The following is a 13,605-nucleotide window of genomic DNA, read 5'->3' as shown; positions in this document are numbered from 1 at the left end:
ATTCTTATTTATCAGGCTGTTCTAAGACATATACTTCTGCTATGAATGCAGTGAATTCTTTTGAATGGAAATTTGTGTATTTATCATATGCTTATTATAAGAGTTGAAATTAGCTTATAGATCAGATTTTGTTGCTGACCTACTATACTACTCAGTCTTGGACAAATGTATTTTCAAGATATAGAATGTCTCCTTTTTAAGAAGCTTAAGAACTAACCTAAGTTATTCGATAAACTACTAGTGAGCATTGTCATTTTGTGAAATTTGATCATCACTGAGGTATTTACTGGTTTTTAGGTTCTTAGGTAATTTGTAGAATGCCAAGCTTTTATTCTGGGTTACTTGGCTGACAGTTGACTATGAAAAATTAGGAAGAGGATTTAGTGTATAAGATCTTTGAAGATAGGCAGTGAAGTGTGATTCTAGTAACACAGAGATATAAAGATATAATAAGATTAATAATACAATGTATAGGCCAAACCTCCAAGTGTATTTGAAAGGGTTTCCTTTTTTTGGCCCATATTCAAACCTGAAATTTTAAGATGCTTGTCATTATTTTAAACCCCAGTTGCCTCCCCATTTGGGTATCCGTTCCATACCCAAATGGATAATGGGTCCTCATTATCCGCTTGTCTTCATTTTGTGTTTGTCTGTACACTTCCACTTTTATTTTTCTGAATCTTCCGTGCCCCAGGGATGCTCCTGCCCATATCTTAGAGTTTTAGAATGTTAGAGCCTGTAGGACCAGATCATCTAGCTTAGTCGTTTCTTATACACAGGAGAACTCAGGGTCTAGTGAGGGTAAATGGTTTGTTCCTTAGGTGCCAAGAGGTTCCTGGGCTGATATTCTTTCTCACTTTGCTGATTATCTGTTTCTTATATAGACTGGGTTCCCTGTGACAGGATTTTTTTTTTTTTTCTTATTGCTGTTATATAGCACACAGGAACAAAAAAATACCAGCAATCATGTTTTAAATTTGTAGGTGATTTGAATCCGAGATTTATCAGCTTTATAGCATTTTTCCAGGTCCAAAGACAAGAAGAAAATTTACCTTATCTAACTTAAGTGTGACAGGCTGTTTATTTTAGAATTGTAAAAATGTGTGTTTCTTGTCAGCTAACTTGACATTGGTAGTGTGTGATATTATCTTATGAGTACATTCCCCTTTTCCCCCTTTTTTGTCAGTCATATAATGATGTAGAGCTTTTAGTCAATGATCAAGTACACGAAAACTTTCTTTTTTATTAGGTATTTTCCAGCAGATGCCACAGCTGAGATGCTAGAAGAATGGCGGCCTTTAATGTGTCCTTTTGATGTAACAATGCAAAAGGCCATCACTTATTTTGAAATATTTCTTCCTACCTCCCTTCCTCCAGAACTTCATCATAAAGGTTTTAAGTAAGTGTGTATATATATATATGCGTGTGTGTGTATGTGTATCGATAGATTCTAGAATATAGTAGGGAATGCATATATGTATGTATGCACACATGCACATATACATATATATATATGTATGTATGTAGGCAAACTAGTACAGTAATAAGTAAAAAAGAAATTACCAACTCAAGCATTATGTTTCTTACACTTGAAATGTGTGTGAAAGCTAAAACAAATATCGGTTTACAGATAAAGAGAAAATAAGGCATTTATATATCAAACCACATAAAATGTGGGCTTTCAAAGATATTGGGAGAGAAAGAATGTTAACTGCAAAAAGGAATCGAAAATTTCAATAAATAGGCAGTGATGGAAAGGTTACATTGCATAGAGTTTAGGGAAGGGAAAAATGTTTTTTAAACCTTGATTTTAACCCTCATCATGTAGTATAGTTTTTCTTGGGTTTCTCTTTCTCATAACTGCAGGTATATAATAAACCCTAGAATGAAAAATACTTAGATTGTACTTTTATGAAAAAAGTAACAGGTATAAAAAAAAACTAGAAGGATAATAGAACATATCAGTATATTATGGGTGGGAGGGCTATTATGCTTGGCCCTCCCACCATCTCTCCCAGCATGTTTTCTATAGTGAGATGTCACATCTTTTATATCTGTCAAGTCAGAAATTTTGTATCTAGCTATATATTTATGAAATTTTAGTTTTAATTACAAACTTCTAAAAACTTTTAATTTCTTTGACATTTGTGAAAATTTGTTAATATTCAAGTGTGTTTTTGCCCCTGTATTCTCTTCACTTTCTTTACTTTGAGATATTTTTTCCCACTTTAATTTAACTGCTTCTAAAACTTTGTGACTCATTTCTTTTATGGAACTATTACTGTGGTGCTAGTTAATGCTGTAATTACTAGTTGGCCTATTAAAGAAAAGAGAGTAAGGGAGAGTTGCAGGAACAGGTAGTAAAAGGAAAGCATTAAAGGAGAAGGGCATGGAGAGGAAGGAGAAGCTTAACAGTGTTAGATAAGGATAGACAGTTATTTAGCAATGAAGTAGAAATTTGATGAGATTATTCCTTTTAGCTTAAATAAATTGAAAAGGGAATATTCAGACAAAAGTAATCTTTTGTTCCATTAAGTTTGTAACTATCAGTGTTATTTTTTCAAGGTTGTGTAGTATCAGTAAGAATAATAGATTAAAAAAAAAATACAAAAGATACCTGGCTTTAAACCACTTTCTGTAAATCACTTGCTATTCATAACATTTTTCTTTTCAGACTTTGGTTTGATGAATTAATTGGCCTTTGGGTTTCAGTGCAAAATCTCCCACAGTGGGAGGGGGTGAGTATCCCATTTTTTTTCTTATATACATTTTAGTTTGGAAGTAACTATCAGATCATTTGATAAGTAACTTCAGTTCCGTCGCTCAGTTGTGTCTGACTCTGCGACCCCATGGACTGCAGCATGCCAGGCTTCTCTGTCCCATCACCAACTCTTAGAGCTTGCTCAAGCTCATGTCCATTGAGTTGGTGATGCCATCCAACCATCTCATCTTTCCTTGTCCCCTTCTCAGTTCCTTAAAATTGGCTATTAGCAATGTTGTAATCAGTTTTTTAGAATTGTATTTGCTGTATTCTAATGGCACCCCACTCCAGTACTCTTGCCTGGAAAATCCCATGGACGGAGGAGCCTGGTAGGCTGCGGTCCATGGGGTCTCTAGAATCAGACACGACTGAGTGACTTCACTTTCACTTTTCACTTTCATGCATTGGAGAAGGAAATGGCAACCCACTCCAGTGTTCGTGCCTGGAGAATCCCAGGGACGGGGGAGCCTGGTGGGCTGCCGTCTATGGGGTTGCACAGAGTCGGACACGACTGTAGCGACTTAGCAGCAAGAGAACTAGACATTTCTTTATTTTGGTTTTATCACTATCTGGAAGTATGTGCATGTACTGTGAAGTAGATGAAGAGGAAGGCCCTGTTGTACCCCCATTCGTGTGGTGCTGGACACCTGGTGGATGTTTTCTATGTGTATTTGATTAAAGACTTCTTTATCTGTTTTTTGCACTGTGGATGATGCTTTGTCATCTCCTTTTTTAACAAATAAGCATTTCAACTGCATTTGATTTTATATGGGTGATAAGAATCAGGACCTAAATTTGGAGATTTGAAAAGACTGAGATATAAATATTAAATTCAGTTGTGCCAATAATGAATATTCTGAAAAGAACAAATGGATAAAGGATGTGACTGTGACCCCTAAAAGCAACAAATGTATTTACTTAACTGTCTTTCTTTTTTGTTTACTTTCAGCAACTAGTAAATCTCTTTGCTCGATTGGCTACAGATAATATAGGGTACATAGATTGGGATCCATATGTCCCAAAGGTAAGTAAGAACATTTGAACAAGTACAGTAGCACTGACATCATCTTCACATCTTGAAGAAGTGTGTGTGGTTGCTGATTTCTAGCGCCACAGAAACAATCAAATGCTTTGATTGTTAGTAAAAACGTAAGTAATTTATAAGGATGGGTCATTTATTTTCAGAAAGTAATTAGATCATATCAAGTTATCATAAATGTTTGATTTTTTTTGTCTTACCAATGCAGGGCATGAACTCTTTAAGTTTCAGAGTGAGTAATTTATAAAGTACTAAGCATATTATTCAAGGTGTCATACATTGGTCCCTTCCAGTGAATTTTTTGTACTATATTATTAGTTCTTCTAGAGTATTCCCCACTTTTAAAATTACATTGTATACCTTCCTGGAGTAAATAAAGCTGGACAATGTCTCTAGGGGTGTTGCATCTTGGGTGTTGTTTACCATGCAGGAGAATCATCTTGGAGCTTCAGGAGGCGTGTGGTCGGGCTGTGGTTGGTTCTGGTGCACACGGGGACTAGAGCAGGGCTGGGGAGCAGCAGAAGGCAGATGCTCCCACTGCCTGTGCTTGTGCTGCCTTCCTCTGTTGCCAGCCAGTAGAAACTAAGATGGAGAAGTAAATTTCTCCCACCTGTAGCCCCCATATTTGACATATTTAATTATGTTTTAAATATAAATCTAATTGTATTAAGATATTACATGACTGATTGAAATGCAGATTAGGGGAAAATCAAGTCTTAAAGTTTAAAGAGGTAGAGAAATCAGCTAGAAAATATTTTTGTGCATCCTTGGCTTGGAATGAAAGCATAGGAAGAATAATTTTGTGTGCATTTAGAGAGGCAGAAAGTAGTCAAAATATTTCACATTGAATTACAGTTACCTACTGTTTGCCTTTTTATGCTTAACTATGTGCCATTGGCCTGTTTTGGGATACCTGAATATGAGTGCTTCATAACTGCATGCCTGTGACCTCAGAGTGTCATTTTAAAAGGTATACAGTTATTTATATGAATTCCTAAGGAATAAAGCAAATTACCAAACAGTATGTCATAAAAACCAATCAAATGAAAATATATACAGTAACACCAATATATAACACGTAGGTTATTTAATGAACGAATTACTTGCTATTTGTCAATAGTTATCCTTAATTCTTTTTTTCTTTTTAAAGGTATTTACAAGAATTCTGAGAAGCTTGAACCTCCCAGTGGGAAGCAGTCAAGTGTTAGTTCCAAGATTTTTAACAAATGCTTATGATATAGGACATGCTGTAGTATGGATCACTGCCATGATGGTTTGTAGTAAATTGTTTGTTTTATATAGTTCCTATAAATTTTGGGTTAACCATACAGAAATTCTGCATAATTGCAGAAGTCTAAATTAGTGGCTTAGTTGGTCATTTGATTCTTGGATGTTTTCTGATGCAGTAAACTTATGTTTCTCAGACTCAGAATGTGGTCATAACGTACCATTTATAAATCTCCTTAAATAATGGACCTTTAAAGTAAGGGTCAGAAGTTCAGAGTTTGATTATAATGATCGTTTTGTAGTGTATAGAAATATCAAATCACTGTGTTATGTACGGGAACTAACAGTGTTGTAGGTCAATTATACTCTAAGTAGGGGGACAGTGTTTCAAGAGATTCAGAATGTCTGTAACAGTTTTACAGACTGAGAACCAGTGTCGTGGGTAAAAGAGCTTTCCCAAGTCAATTGGTGAAGGTGAGATTTGAAAGCAGAGTTTGGCATATGCTCAGTATTAATGCATTTATTGTCAGTGTTCACATAAAACATTATACTGAACACAAAGCTTGTTGACAAAGTAATTTTAGTGAAGGGAAAGAAGCATAAAGGATTATTTTTCCGACATCATTGAAGAGAAGTAAAAATACAGTCTACATTTTTATATCATCTTTCAAATAAAAGTATTAGAACAACTTTTATACCATAATTCTCTAAGTTTTCATTCATATTGCCTCGCAGTTATCTCCTTTTTGAATTATTCTGCATGTGATACTTGATATTGTTCTGTTTGCTATTTTCTCCCTGGTTACACTGCTCAGTTGGCTGTTTTTGTTGAAAAGACAAAATAGTTGTGAGAAGTTTGGCTCTTAAATTATATAATATTTATTTTTGCCTGTGCTGGGTTTTCGTAGCTGTGGGGGCTACTCTCCAGCTGCAGTGCGCGGGCTTCTCCCTTGGTGGCTTCTCTTGTTGTGGGGCATAGATTTTAGGGTGCATGGGCTTCAGTAGTTGCGGCTCCCGGACTTTAGAGCACAGGCTAGATAGTTGTGGCACACGGCCTTAGTTGCTCCAGATCATATGGGGTCTTCCCAGATCTGGGATCGAACCTGTATTTTCTGCATTGGCAGGCAGATTCTTTACCACAGAGCCAGCAGAGAAACTCAGAAGTTCAGATAGTAAATTTCATTGTAAGATTAAAAGAAAAGAAACTTTCAAGCTTTTCTTTTTTGGTTGTTATTTTATTATTAAACAGAGGGGAAATTCCATTTTCTTTCTGATATTCAATAAGAGCAAAAACATTTGGATACTTATTATCTTTTTTAAGCAGTGAGTTGGAACTTGGACTTTAGGGGCCACAGGATTAGATAGTGATTGGCATCATTTTAGTTACTGTTGCTCACACAGTTGTTTGTATTAGCAGCTTCATTTTCTGTTAAATATGAATATTTAATATAATTAAAAGTCAACAATGCTAATTACTGTTAGAAGTTTGAAAATTTTGTTGGTATTTTGCTATGGAATTATGGTCTCAATAGTTTGATCTAAATTGGGAAATGTGAGTGTGGGTTTCATTTCAGCAGAAGGAAATGCTCCTGGTGTAGCTGGATAGTCTACTTTAGGTCTGTGCTGATTCTTTTTTTAATTGAAATATAGTTTATGTCTAATACTATGTTTTGAGTATGTGACACAGTGACTTGATATTTGCATACATTATGAATCTGTGCTGTTTCTTGAAAAAGATCATCTTGAAACAGACAGTTTCAAGGCCTTTATTATTATATTTTAGTCCTATATTCCCAAGGTTGTTCAACTTGGTGAAGTGAATGTTAGCCTTTTCCTCCTTTCCGCCTCCCCCTGCAACCCTAGTCATATTGCTTTTGGTTGGTTGTTTTGTGTGTTTGTTTTGGTAATAGATTAAGAAAAAAAAATCTTTTTCTTTTGAGTCAAAATATGGTCAAATATAACAAGTTTAATCACTTTAAACATTTAGAAGTACTAATAAATATGTGAATGCATTTGTGTACATCTATATTTCCTGCAATGAGAAATTCTTCAGTTCTTCAGTCATTTAAGGAATGCTTTTTATGCTTAATGTGGCATACTTGGTTATTTTAAGATGAATACCTTAGCTGCAAAAGTTTTTTAACTGCAAACAGTAAAAGATACTGTTAACTCTGAATTGAAAGATATCTTTTCCATTTTATGATTCGATTTCAATAAGTTGCCCTTATTTTGAGTAGACTGTCTTGAATTGACTTGTATGAAATTCATCTGGGAATTGTTTCTGACTTTTATTCAGAGGTAGAACTGGTTTTTGCCAGCAGGATGAATGTGAGCCACGTTAGTGATTTGTGTATAGGCCTGGGCCTGTTCACTCCTTGAATTTTACAGAATTACGTGGGTACTAATATTGCTGCTCTTTTATCTGAACAGGGTGGACCAAGTAAGCTAGTGCAAAAGCACTTAGCTGGTTTGTTTAACAGCATCACATCTTTTTATCATCCTTCAAATAATGGCCGCTGGCTGGTGAGTAATGTTCATATTTTACTCTGACGGTTTGGAATTTTATTTTAAGATATAGTCACATGTGACTACTCCTATTGTGTACATTTTCTGTCGTTCAACTAAGCTTTTCCTGTGTGAGCATGATTATGTTTACATTAAGGTGCCGTGTTTATAGAACATATAGAAATAAATACTAGTAACTGGTGACAGAATGCCACAAAACAGTGGAATCATCTTTTCGGTTTTATTGTGTGTATGCTTTTTTTTAAGTTGCTGGGTTATGGCTTTTCAAGTTTGACTCATGTGATGCTAGAAATTAAAACTGAAATTTGAAAGTGGTTATTATTATCGATGATTAATTGGTAAGAGTATTTTATTCTACCTAGTTAGACCATACAGGTTCTTTGTAATAAGATTATACAAACTGTTAAACAACAAGGTCCTAGTGTAGCACAGGTGACTATATTTAATGTCCTGTGATAAACCGTAAAGGAAAAGAATATGAAAAAGAATATATGTGTATAACTGAGTCACTTGGCTGTACAGCAGAAATTAACAGCATTATAAATCAACTATACTTCAATAAAATTAAAAAAATAAAAAGATAGGTTGTATTTAAAAATTATTATATAAGCTGTTATTTGAAAAATTTTTACTTGGGACAGTAGAGAGGAACTGTGAGTATCTCTGTGAGAACGACAACCTACCTAGGACCTTCTGCTTCTGTGTCCCCAGAACAAGTTAATGAAACTACTTCAGCGGTTGCCAAACAGTGTTGTTAGAAGATTACATCGTGAAAGATACAAGAAACCTTCTTGGTTAACTCCTGTGCCTGATAGCCATAAGCTTACAGATCAAGATGTTACAGACTTTGTACAATGCATTATTCAGCCTGTCCTCTTGGCTATGTTTAGCAAAACTGGTAGTTTAGAAGCAGCCCAGGCTCTGCAGAACCTTGCACTCATGAGACCGGAGTTAGTAATACCCCCTGTACTTGAAAGGTAAGTGTAGATTCACATGTTTCATTGAAGCCTCAGCTGTGTTCACTGTTACTCTGGTTATCTGTCTCTTCTACTCTTCTGCTTGGCTTTCTTTTCTTTTCTGTGGCTTGTTTTGCTATCTTGGTACTTATTCCTGTTTCTAGAGGGGAAACAAGATATTTTAACCTAATGATTGGTAACTTGATAAAGATTTATTGACGAGAAAAAGAAAACTGACATGAAATGAATATTTTGACTTATGTGCTCATTTTAGTTATTGAAGTTTTTGCTCATAAATAAACGTCTGGCTGTTTTGTTTCACAAAATGTGAGTGTCACTAAATATTGAGAACATGGCAGTGACAATAATTCTGGATGTCTGCTTCTTAGGGTCAGTGATAGAGAAGAAAATTTGTTTAGCTTTATTATTTTCATGTATTGTATGTATAACTTTGTGTGAATTATTTCTACTGTGTCAATTTCATTGTATTAATTTTGTTTTGTATGTTGGAATAGTAACAAAAATAGTTCTCCATTTGCCTCTTGGTTGTCATAATACAAGCTTGGTGTGCTTCACAGGAGAGAGCCACTCTCAGTGGTCTTGAGTGTTCATGAGCAGATTGCTTAAGCTTTCTTTTATTCATTCTTTGCTGCCTGAACTTCAGGTTTAGGATTCTTCTCTAAATGGCTTTGTTAAAAGCAGAAGAAGAATGATAGATTTTGGAGCCCAGAGGGATCTAATGGCTTGAGTTTCCTAAGACTCAGATTTGTCCAAGGTCCTTACTGGCAGCATGCAGATGACAGCCTGTTTTCTGACTCACCGTTGAGAAAGGAAAATTGGTGACATTTACTTGGCGAAGGGTATCCTACCAAAATGAGGCTCCATTATTTGTAATTGGAGTTGCTTGTGCTATCTTGCCCTGTCTTCTTTGCCATAAATATTTAAGTTGGGCGTCACTGTTCCAACCTCCTCTGTCTTTTTGTGTACATGTCTTAGGGCATTGAAACTTCGAGCGTGTCCAACTTAATTAGGAAATGGGATGAGAAAGTTAGGCAGTTTCTGCTCTATCTTCAGCCTTCACTCTTCATTGCCACTTGGTCTCCATGTGGCAGCAGGAGCTCTTGGTCAGTGGCGGGTCCCCTGATTTTCTTTGGAGAGGAGAGACTTGCCTCAAGGGACGACTTCAGTTGTTTGCAGAATTAAAATTTTGAACTCTGAGGTGTTTTGTTATTCCTTTGCTTTCCGTTTGTTTTGCCTTATTTCATTGTTTTCCAGGTGATGAATTATGACTGGTGAGATAAATTTTTAGTTGAAGGAACAAAGCTTATAAATACAAATACGATTATCTGTCACATTTTTCTTTAGTTAATTTTTGGACAAATTTAATCTCAACCAAGATGCTAAATTGACAGAATTGACAATACAATGATACTTTTTGAGACTCAGTTTTAATTTTGTCCTGTTTAGAAGTGGCTTGGCTAGCATTTTTTGTAGATTTTTCTTTTCCTCTTTTAGAAAAACAGAAACTTTTTTTTTTTTTTTTAAACCACACCACATGCTTTGTGGGATCTTAGTTTCCTGACCAAAGATTGAATCTGGGCCACCAAGGCAATGAAAGCATCGGAGTCCTAACCACTGGACTGCTAGGGAATCTCCAAGTTAAAGTCTTTTAAAAAGTAAAAAATTTTAGACACTTGATTTTACATTTCCTGAAGACATCTCTGCTAAAGCATTTTTGGCTTGTTGTATTCATCTTTTAAAATAAACATAGGTTTGGTTATATTTTTTAATTCTAGTTAGAAATCCTCCTTTTTTCCTACTTTATTTAGAAATTTCCTTATTTATTTACCTTTTCTATTAAGAAGAACTTAAACTGAGTGCGTTTCGGACTTTTTTCCCCTGTAGGAGAGAGTCTCAAAAGTGAAATCACTGAACCATAGAGTGAGTGTTCTTAGTTCTTAAATACTGACTTAGTGATCAAAGATTGCATCTGTCTTATTCCCCCTGTTTTATTCACTCTATTGTTAAGAATATTCTCTTATGTTTTTGAGAGCTGATTTCCAGCTTTAGAACACAGTCCTTTTTTAAAGTATAAAATAGGAAACACTAGAACATTTTATTAAGATTGTTTTTTCCTTTAAAAGGGAAGAGTGGAATAGTTGTGTGTTATTGCTGATTTCTAATAATCACTGATGATTAGATTAGATGCAGTCCTGTTGGAATGTTGGAATGGATTAAGATGCTGAAAGAATATAGAAATCTACCAGCTAATATTATTTACACTGTGGAATTGGCATGAGGAACTGTGGTGAGATGTCAGGGAATTAGGGAAACATGTACCTTTCCTTTATTTCTGTGATTCTGTTAACCTTGAAAGCAAATGTTCACTCAGAATACTCTGCTAGCAGACAAACCTTTAATCCAAAATGCAGTTTATGAATTTAGTAAATTGTTTAATGTGTTACATATGTTTATCTGTCATGGAAAATTTTTTCAATTCTGTTTTCAAACTGCAGAACATATCCTGCACTCGAGACTTTAACAGAACCTCACCAGCTCACAGCTACTTTAAGTTGTGTCATTGGAGTAGCCCGCAGTTTGGTATCAGGGGGCAAGTGGTTTCCTGAAGGTCCAACACACATGCTACCTCTGTTGATGAGAGCATTACCTGGGGTGGATCCAAATGACTTTAGTAAATGCATGGTGAGCATATTTGTAATTCTGTTTTCTATGTAAGTTTTAATTGTGTAAGTGGATATCCTGTTACTTTTTCTTCAGATATTCTTTAGAATACAGTAAAGTGTAACATTTCTTAATGGTAGCAGAATTATACCTGCAGATGCCCAAGTTTATACCCATGAACACTTAGTTGATCTATATCAGGTCTTCCTTAGGTTAAGTCATTTCCCGTAACTTGAATGCATTTATGATCATACAGTGTTTTAAAGCTTATTATAGATTTCCTTTTCTGTGTAAGCAGATCCATTAAAAATGATAGCATATGATTATTTGTACTTCTCTTTGCACTGGTCACAAGGAGCATGATAAAAATTACTGGGTGTGAAATGCTAGATTCCCTTAATATACAAGCCTGACTTACATATTGTTCATCTTCCCTCTTCCCTGGTCTCCAGCTTCTCCATTAGCATTTTCTATCTACACTTAGTTAACATTACATTTTTGGTGGGAAGCCAAGTAACTTCTTAGTGACCAAAGGTTAGAGAACTTTGTGCTTAAATCTAATAAATAACTGTATGAAAATAAATTTAGTACAACTTCATTACTCAGTTAACAACTAGTTAATTGTGAGGAACCTTAAAATGTTCAGTTCTAAGCAAAAAGCTTTCAGAAAAATTGTTGTGGTATTTCCCTCAGAATAATTTCTTTGGTACTTGGTAGTAGCTTATGGTATATGTGTACTTTGGAATTAGAACTCTATGTAATTAATGTTTGCTCTTTTGCATCTTTCCACAGATCACATTCCAGTTTATAGCAACATTTTCCACCCTGGTGCCTTTAGTAGATTGCTCATCTGTACTGCAGGAAAGAAATGACCTCACAGAAGTAAGGATGCTTTCTGCTTGTAAAAAGATTGGTCAGCTGAGTTCTAATTCCTACTGTATATGAATAGTAATATTTGAAAGTTTAAAAGCAGCTTTGCAGAGGTGCTGACAAATTAAAATTACTGTTTTGTGACTTGAATGATATGAATGGAGGGCCAGGTCATCACTGGTAGGATAGTCTGCGGAGCACCCACCAAAGAGGGTGGGTGAAAATAGGCTATTCCAGTAAACAACTGAAATGAAAAGGTGTATTTCAACTTTTTGTCTTGTTAAGCAAAAGGTGATGGCATTTTGTTAGGAATAAATCTGTTGAGGAAATTGGCATCATTACTGTCTGGTTTTTTCAGAACTATTTTCTTTGTGACATGTATGTTTTTACCTTACTTTTGGCATTTAGATGGTTAGCTAGTGAGATAATCCTTTATACATGCGCAAGCAGTTTGAAAACCGTTACTGATTTTTAAAATATGGCTGCCTGAACTTCTGTTTTTGGCCCTTACAAAATATGTTAATTACTACTTATTTTGGTTCCTGGGAAGTAGATGAGTTATTCTAAGTTGATAGGGGAATTTGGTGCTGTTTCTCACAGTGCTCAGTGTAATAATGTAGTATTAGACATATTTTGTAGACTATAGTTGAGTTTTATTCTGGGGGAAAAAATGAAAGCCTATTTGAAAATTTTCTGCACATTGACATATTACAGGTAGAGCGAGAACTTTGTTCTGCCACAGCTGAATTTGAGGATTTCGTCTTACAGTTTATGGACAGGTAAGCAAGTACCTCAGATCTATTTAATATCTGATAGATATTAAAAAATAACAATGTCCTGTCTCAGCAGACTTTAGCCTTGCTCTGCATTGCAACCTGTACTTAATTACTATGCAAGGGTGGTGCTGCTTCTGAGGTTACAAAGGGACAATTGATTTGTGAGCCATGTACAAATGAAATACCTATCATTTGCATTATCTTGACAATAGAGATTTATCTAATCAAATCAACCAAAAAAGTTAAGCCAGTTCTTAGTTGCTAAAATTTTATTTTCTTTGGGTTATTTAGATGCTTTGGACTCATAGAAAGTAGCACGTTGGAGCAAACAAGAGAAGAGACAGAGACTGAGAAAATGACTCACTTGGAGAGTTTGGTCGAATTAGGTCTGTCTTCTACGTTTAGTACAATCCTCACACAATGTTCCAAAGAAATATTTATGGTAAGAGTGCATTGCTGCAGAGAGCTAAATTCCAACTTGTATTTTTATTTGATGCTTTAAAAATTGAACTTCAGGTTACTTGTGTGCATATCATACCAGCTTCTCCTTCCTTTCCATGTTAAAATTTGAAAAAGATGAGGAATTCCTGGCAGTCGGATAGTTACAACTCCATGCTTCCGCTGCATGGAGCATGGGTTCAGTCCCCAGTGGGCAGCTAAGATCCCACATGCTGTGTGGTATGGCCAAAATAATAACAATAAATATATGTTAAAAAAGGCATCTTCAAACAGACACATAAAATTATATATCCATCAGTTGATGAAAAT

At 35.3% G+C, this 13,605-nt stretch overlaps 1 protein-coding gene across 1 annotated transcript in view; it reads left to right on the top strand.

Annotated features, from left to right (window-relative positions):
• Window positions 1-13,605, top strand: part of PSME4 (proteasome activator subunit 4) — a 99,397-nt gene that overhangs the window by 35,148 nt on the left and 50,644 nt on the right. The window contains exons 5-14 of the mRNA XM_006044748.4: window positions 1,250-1,399; window positions 2,675-2,738; window positions 3,711-3,785; window positions 4,951-5,073; window positions 7,458-7,550; window positions 8,265-8,530; window positions 11,026-11,212; window positions 11,984-12,073; window positions 12,776-12,840; window positions 13,129-13,279. Coding sequence (XP_006044810.2) covers window positions 1,250-1,399; window positions 2,675-2,738; window positions 3,711-3,785; window positions 4,951-5,073; window positions 7,458-7,550; window positions 8,265-8,530; window positions 11,026-11,212; window positions 11,984-12,073; window positions 12,776-12,840; window positions 13,129-13,279 — 1,264 coding nt within the window. The remainder of the gene's footprint in view (window positions 1-1,249; window positions 1,400-2,674; window positions 2,739-3,710; window positions 3,786-4,950; window positions 5,074-7,457; window positions 7,551-8,264; window positions 8,531-11,025; window positions 11,213-11,983; window positions 12,074-12,775; window positions 12,841-13,128; window positions 13,280-13,605) is intronic.

Source organism: Bubalus bubalis, chromosome 12 (genome assembly GCF_019923935.1).
Source record: "Bubalus bubalis isolate 160015118507 breed Murrah chromosome 12, NDDB_SH_1, whole genome shotgun sequence".
Classification (NCBI taxonomy): Eukaryota; Metazoa; Chordata; class Mammalia; order Artiodactyla; family Bovidae; genus Bubalus; species Bubalus bubalis.
The sequence above is the reverse complement of the archived record's forward strand: the minus strand, read 5'-3'. Positions and strand labels throughout refer to the sequence as shown.